The following is an 8325-nucleotide window of genomic DNA, read 5'->3' on the forward strand; positions in this document are numbered from 1 at the left end:
CGAAGCACAACTGACTAGACTACTACGTACTGTTCGTAGAAAACCACAGCAACTTTCTTATCAAAAATGTATCTCATATACAGTTTAAAAATTGAGCGGAAAGGTCTAACATTTGTTAACATTATTCGAATTATTAAATCAGTCTTCAATTTCAAACAGCACTCGTTGAACATCAACGAAAAGTCACCTTATAGCGCGTAAAACTATAATTTAAGTCTGCATATTCGTGCTACACTCTGGCACCAACTGGCAGATAATACGCACATCATTCAAACATATCTCACAAGAAAGTAAAATTCATTCCTACCGTGAACACCTAATACATGTCCAACCATTCACAAGCGAGATCTTCAACCATAGTGTTAAAATAAAGGTTTTATATTATGTTTATGTTACAGACAACGGATGGTTCCATCGGTCACGAAACTGTAAATATAGTTTTGGTGCTCGCTTTGTGCCAACATACACCCTCCGTCTTTATATGTTACTGAAGATTCGGCGAAATAATTGCTATTGTTTCGTATTGAGAGCCACATCCAGTATATTAGGTTCAGGGGTTTTGGAAATTAAGAACTGACAAGCCGACATGAACGGTTATATAATTAGCCGAAGCAAAGCGACGCTCAGTAACGGTTGATTTGACACAACTTTTAATAGGGATGATTAAACATTTTAAATTTTGGTGGTTTCGATAGCCTTGCTATGATCTTTGGTTAAAGTAGCCACTTGATTTATTTTGGCAAACAATTTCAATCCTTTTGGCTCGGTGATTCGGCTGTCTAAAGGCTTGAAGGATTCACGACGATAACTTCAAATGTTTGCTAAATGCTAATTTTGGTATTAGCTGCGGCTGAAAGTGTAAAGCATACTTCAGCATGTGGGTACTGGCTCAACATTTAAGCATAATGCCATCAGGAAAGAAATCACTACTTAAAGAAGTGAACATAACGATTTATTAAACATGGTTATTTTTGCAAAAATAGCATTCATTATCGGGCAAATAAATTTCTAACATGAAATGATGTTTCTTGAGTGGTTCAGAAGGTATCCGGTCATTTCGCCCCATGGTCATTTCGCCCCCAGTCATTTCGCCCCAGCCAAAAGTCACTTCGCTCCACAATCGAAGTCACTTCGCTCCATACAAGAGTTACTTCGCTCCATACAGAAGTTACTTCGCTCCATGATATAATTAAAGTGTATATATGCTTACAAGATTGTCTCTATTTGCCTAGCTGATGTTATAATCGTCCCATTTATAAATACGATCTTGATGACATGTTTGTAATTGTTAGTTTCACTCGCCCTAATCTCTCTCTGTCCCCCACGCTATGCCGATGTTGTTGATGCGCTCGTTGGTAATGCGCGCTCCTTTATCGATGGCCGATCGAATTTCAGAAACTGTAACCCTGTCGAGAACTTAAAATGCGACCGAGATCGTGGCGTAGTTTAAGTGCGATTGAGTCGAAAGATTCCCGCTTTTAAAGATTCCCCGTTTTAAAGATTCCCGCTTTTAAAGATTCCCGCTTTTAAAGATTCCCGCTTTTAAAGATTCCCCATTTTAAAAATTCCCGCTTTTAAAGATTCCCCATTCCCCGTTCCCCGTTCCCCATTTCCCGATTTCCCGATTTCCCGATTTCCCGATTCCCCGATTCCCCGATTCCCCGATTTTCCGATTCCCCGATTTTCCGATTCCCCGATTTTCCGATTTCCCGATTCCCCGATTTCCCGATTTCCCGATTTCCCAATTCCCCGATTTCCCGATTCCCCGATTTCCCGATTCTCCGATTTCCCGATTCCCCGATTTTCCGATTCCCCGATTTTCCGATTCCCCGATTTTCTGATTCCCCGATTTTCCGATTCCCCGATTCCCCGATTCCCCGATTCCCCGATTTTCCGATTCCCCGATTCCCCGATTCCCCGATTCCCCGATTCCCCGATTCCCCGATTCCCCGATTCCCCGATTCCCCGATTCCCCGATTCTCCGATTCCCCGATTCCCCGATTCCCCGATTTTCCGATTTCCCGATTCCCCGATTTCCCGATTTCCCGATTTCCCGATTCCCCGATTTCCCGATTCCCCGATTTCCCGATTCCCCGATTTCCCAATTACCCGATTACCCGATTTCCCGATTCCCCGATTCCCCGATTCCCCGATTCCCGGATTCCCCGATTCTCCGATTCTCCGATTCCCCGATTCCCCGATTCTCCGATTCTCCGATTCCCCGATTCCCCGATTCCCCGATTCCCCGATTCCCCGATTCCCCGATTCCCCGATTCCCCGTTCTCTAGTAGCCTAGCCAATTAAAATGCAGGATTTGCATTAGTCCACTAGTTGGGTGATACTAATATATTTTATTACTGATGTGTCTAGGAGACTATTAAGTGGTTAGCTTACATTTATGAAACTTAACATTATATCTCCTATCAGGGTCATGTTGTTACACGTCAGACAAATAATGTAAGTTGATTTATATATACTATTTGCCATGACTGAGGCATCAACAACTTTACCATATGATTCATGGTGTTCTGATTCAATACTGATCGAGAAGATATATCAAACACTCGAGACAGTGTTGGCTATCCAAACACCTCGAATTTCGTCAAAAATACTCTGCTGTGCGTCGTATTTTCAACTCTCTTCTCGATGTTTGGATATCCCGGTGAAACACTGTCTCTCGTGTTTGACATATTACAAACTGTTTACCTTCTGGCCGGCGTTGACCAAGGAATATTCCATGATATGCTAATTCTTCAGAGTTTCATCTCTAAATATAATAAACAATCTATTACTGATGCTATGTTGACATCAACTGACTTTTTATAGCATAACGGGTGCCAAAATATACGCTGGCTAACTAAACATTGCTTCAGCAGAAGGTAACACCTGCAAGCATTTCAGCTTCATAATTACTTTATTGATCTTGATCTCCTATTGCTTTTTTAATTGAACATTATTGCTATGTGCATTTATTGCTGCTCATGATTGAATATCCCATACAACATTGCTAACATTTTCATGTTGTTAATTTCTTCATTGTATGAAAAACTCATTCTGGATTAAAAGCAATCCCATCATCTCTATAGATCGAGATTGGTATTACTCGTCAACCAATCATCAGCCTGAACTGCCTTATAAGTGTTGATATCCAATGACAATGCAAAACATTCTTTTAAATGCAATTCTTGGTGCTAGCAGCATTCTTATTCATCGTTTGTGGAAATATCATGCCATTAACAACAAACAGCACATGGAATTTATACCTTACCACATGTCTATAGCATGTTTTACAAACCCGATTCAACATCATCAACACTTGTTTCACTACAAAGGTGTTCAACAATGCAAGGACCTTCTTAGCTTTGTCATATTGAGTAGTGCATGCTTATATAATAACAACAAATACCAATATACGGTGCCCGAACCTTGGGTAATCATCTCATGAAACTTTGAAATAGTCAACTCAATATTGGTTTTCGGCTTTGTTCTTTGTTCTATGGTCATGTATGCATAAAGGTTTGCCTTTTGATCAGAAGCCATGTTTTGTCTTTGTGGTTATATCGCACTCTTGCTCTACCGTTTGCACTTTGATCAGATGGCATTCATGTTCTGTAAAAGTTTGCCCTTCTCTGAAAACCAGTTGCCTTTTTTGCCGTAAACGTTGATGAAGCCCCTGAACATGATCATGTATTAAGACGTACCATGTCATATCTTAAACACTTTGTATTAATCAATCGGGACTATTTTGCAAATATTGAACATCAGCAACTCTAATTTCTAAAATTACAACTTGCATCATTCTATAAATGATATTCTACTGCTCTAAGTAAGAAGTTTCCCATTCCTCCGACTTCTAGTGTCCTTAATCCATGTCTGGGCAACCTTCCAAAAGTCTGCTCAAATATCAATATGACATACTGGATGGTTTTCTATCTGTTACCATCACTGTTTGTTTCACAAATAAGTGTTATACCTCTAGTGTCCTTAATCCATGTCTGGGCAACCTTCCAAGAGCCTTCTCAAATATGACACACTGGATGGTTCTCTCTTACTCTCAAAAAGTGTTATATTTTCACATTTCACAGCAGACACAGCTTTCAAGCAGGTGTCAGTGTCCAGCAAGCTATTTTGCGTCGCATGTACCTACCGCAGCTAGCAAGCATGGATGTTGTGTTATTTATTGTATCTTTGAATCTTTAATATAGGGAAAGTAGCATTTCTACCTTTGATGTATTTATTGCTACTATTGAATTTCAATTTGTATTTTTCGTTTCTATTGTAGCTGAAAAACCCACTTAGGGAGCTTCAATAAAGTTTGTATTTATGTATCTATGTACGTCTGTGATCAATAGTACATATAGCATTTCGCAATGCTGAACTGTACTAATGCCCATCTCACAATATCGCGATCGTTTCCGCGACCTTTTTCGCGGAAAATTCTCTCCACGCCTTCAAGAAGCCTAAAATCTCTTTACAAAGAAACACTCACTGTGCACATTGTTTGAATGCTGTGTGTGATTACTAGTCCAAAATGGGACAAACATATCATAAATAAACTCTTCAGCCTGAAAACTCGAGCTCTCAACCAGAACGTTTACGTTGCGCGTAAGTAGTCAATAAAAATTGGCGAGAAAGGCAGGAGTTATCCTAACTTGTGGCTACGTTACCTAGCAAGAGTAGCTACAAAAAAGGCAGATACTTTCACAGACCCTTGAAAAACAGTTCAGCCTAGAGAACTGCAGCAGGCCCTTTGTTCACTTTGCACTTTTGTTCTATTGCTTTTGCTTTTCATTTGCTTTTTGATTTCCTTCGCAAATTCTGCAACCTCAAAGATGAAAAAACGTACTGCTTTCCTTGTACAATTTACAACAAATATAAACTCGTAGAGACTACAAATTGCTACAAATTGTTAGCCTTTATAAAATTTACCCGTGCGTATTTTTTTTCCAAACTGCGCTCGAAATCATGTGACTGCCAATTGGAATTGGTCGGTTCATGACATTTACGGTTAACCTTATTACGTCTGTTGTAGGTGTTAGGGGTTTATGGTGTTACATGCTGTACATTTATAGGTTCATCACACTATATAATTCAGTATCTTTCTTTTTAAGGTTTTGTGCTGGAAAAAGTCTACTACTAATCTGCTGAAGTTATGAAGAAAATAGAATTCCTGAAGTTGTTTACTGCTCTCTTAGTTGGATTGTCTTTTTTGGCTATAATTATTCTTTCACGCTGGAGTTCAACATTTAAGTTACGTAGACTGGATGCAAACTATACAGGTAAGAAAACCTTACATTTTTTTTACCTTCAAGAATGCACAGCGAATTCCTATTAGCATCAGTATAAAGTTTAGTGACATTAATTGCCATAGGATATTGAATGACAAATTTTGTGCTTCGTTTCCATCGGCCGAGATCTGCAATTAACTCTCTTTTGTTGTCCTTGCACAGGCCCTTTCGATTACATCATTTCGTATCATACTCTAATTAGTTTTAGTAGAATTTTACTAGTATACTAATGCAAATGCTGCAATCTGATTGGCTGAACTACTCGTATACTATCAGCCATTACAGTTCACCACTAAATTTTCTCCGATTCTTATTGGTTTAAATTGATCACGTGACGCGATATTGTTCATCTGCGGAAAGACACTAGGGAGCTTAACCAACGACGACGACGAAACCGAGGACGACGCTTAGTAAAAAACGAACCTATATTTTACAAGCGAAATTCGCCATTGTCTAGATCTGTTCAGTACGCCAGTGGCTCTAAAAACGTGCTTAAGCTAAATATGCAACGACGGAGTTCAGTTCCAAACAGAAATACGAACAATTAGCCGTCGTCGTCCACGTTTTGTAGACGACGCAGAACTTGGTCATTTTACGTTGTTGTTTTGCAGACGACGGCAAAGAAATGTACAAAGATTTATAACGGACATGCACAGCTATTGTTTTTCTCATTAAACCTTTTGTTTGGTGACGTTCTCGTTGCCGTCGTCGTCGTGGTTTGCTTAAGCTCCCTACTATAAGCCCATAGTGCCCGTCCAAGAAAAATACCCGGATGGATAGTACTCGTCCGAGAAAAGTTTTCTGTAAACAAGCGGGCTAATAGAAAAGAAGCAACTGAAATTGAATTATATGGGGTTTTTATCTGTTTTTTATTTTCAAATTTTTTCTTTGGCTTTTCACGGCTTTTATCGTAAAAATTTTAAAAAAATTAATGCGATTTTTGAACTGGCGCGCGGAAGAAATTTAATGGTGAACAATAAAGACAATAGAGTGTTACTGTCTAGGAACTATTGGTCTGATAGTTGCCCTTGGAAATTTGATGTTCTTAAAACTTGTATATTTGTTTTAGGAACAGCAAATTTCCGCAAGGCAACTATCAGCCGATAGTTCCTCGACATAAACACTCTATTGTTTAATTAGGGTGCAGTGGCTGTCGGTCGTCCACCAAATGCGACGTTTTTATCGTTTTTCCGAAGTTTTGGAAGAAAGTTAAGATGTAAATGGATAATTAAATTCCTGGGAAGACTGAAAGAAGGACATTAACAGTTTCTTGAGTTAAAAATTTGAAATCATTGAAGAAAGAGTGCGCGGACGTAAAAGCAACTGCAAATTTACCAAGGACAATTCAATACGTGCGATTTTGTTAAAGTGTAAAGTTCAATAAAGGGTAGAAAAAAGAGAAAATTGCAGCGAGCGTCTCTGTAAAACCGTTGATAATCGCTTTCAAGGCCACGTGACTTTTCCCGGAATGTGTGTGAAAGAAACTCTAATTTATTGTTCTAATAGTCACAACAAAATCAATTTTCTTTGTCGTTCTCTTCTGATCTTTGCTAAAGTAGTTACTTCAAGAGCTGCCCACTTCCGTGAAGCCGAATCCAATTCGACAGTAACGACAACAAGTGACAAGTCAATTTCTATAACTTCAAAGCCATTCATTTATCTCACTCAAACCGAACAATGTCTTCCTCAACACTTGGCCTCATCGACAAGGATCGGAGATAATAAGACCTGCAACTGTGACGTAATAGTACTAAGTTACAAAGAGGAATGTCAAGACGAGAAGCCATCACACATTTCGTATGTATTTGCCAAAGAAAGCACCTGGACCACAGGGCGAAATCTGCTTTACTTTGTTGCAATAGAGAGAATACGTCACTACCATTACTACATCTTCTTAGATGATGATGTAGATCTTGGATTCAACTGGTTTAGTTCTCAAGAAATGAAGAGACTGACACCGTTTAGAGCCTTTGAACAATGGCTTTTGGATGATGAACCAGCAGTTGGTGTTGTAAACTATAACGGTAATGGTAAGGCGCTTTTGGAAAGAAGACGATTGATATGTGGTATCAAAGAACCACCGATAGTCGTTCCAGTGATATGGTTCGATGCTCTCTTTAACGCTTTTCATCATCAGTCCATCAAGCACATTTTGCCCTTTCCTACACAATACGACAAAGACAGTTGGTGGATCTCTCAGTTACATGTAATATTTGCTGCAGAGTTGATATTCCGAGGCCAGACGCTCGAGTATGTAGCTATAACTGCCTCCAACGGACAACATCGTGCTTATCCACAGGGGAACAAGATGTATTCCGGACGAATGCCTGTCATTATCGAAGACATTCAAAACAAGGCACCTACAGCTCACCAAAACCGCACCTTGTTTCAGACATTAAAAACCAGTCAATTAAAGAGGTACAGCGAGACTACAACCACCTACTGTATGAACACAACACACCGCCATCCGATTGTGCCATACTCACATTTTGAAGGCCAGAGCTGAAAGACATAGGTAATATATAGAGCATCTGACCACAGTTGAACATTGCAATATCGCACGTTAGGTCTAATGTTAGGTATTTCATCGTCGATCGTAGAGACTGGCTTAGTAAAGGCTTAAGTTAAGAAAAGATATTTTAATCAACTGCCTGAACTTTGGATTATAGAAAGCAAACGTAAGATGAAGTTTTAGTGTATTAGCGTAGTTGCTAGTTACGCAAGGCTGTTGAGTGGTATATCATGGAGTATCCTACGAGTCACTTGTATTTTCTCGGTGTAGGCAGAAGCCTCTATAACAAGTGGGATATCGATCGAATAAAGCGCGTGCGAAAGGCGAAAGCAAAGCACGACTCTAGTTCGTATAGTGTGATAGTCCGGGTGAGGGTAGTTCTGGAAAATTAAACTGTTGTTGGTGACTGACGTTTCGACAACCTGAGCGGAAGTCATCTTCAGAGTCAAGTAAATAGTGTTTGTCGACTTATAACACCATCGACTGACAAACACTGTTGACTTGACTCTGAAGATGAGTTCCGCT

At 39.6% G+C, this 8325-nt stretch overlaps 1 protein-coding gene across 1 annotated transcript; it reads left to right on the forward strand.

Moving 5' to 3' along the window:
- Window positions 1–5152: 5152 nt before the first annotated feature.
- LOC145468358 (uncharacterized) lies at window positions 5153–7968 on the forward strand. The gene is made up of 2 exons (XM_081452054.1): window positions 5153–5279; window positions 6848–7968. The coding sequence occupies exons 1-2, from the start codon at window positions 5153–5155 to the stop codon at window positions 7792–7794; spliced, it is 1074 nt and encodes a 357-aa protein (XP_081308180.1). The 3' UTR covers window positions 7795–7968.
- The last annotated feature ends 357 nt before the right edge of the window (window positions 7969–8325 follow it).

This window comes from Orbicella franksi, chromosome 14 (genome assembly GCF_964199315.1).
Source record: "Orbicella franksi chromosome 14, jaOrbFran1.1, whole genome shotgun sequence".
Lineage (NCBI taxonomy): Eukaryota > Metazoa > Cnidaria > Anthozoa > Scleractinia > Merulinidae > Orbicella > Orbicella franksi.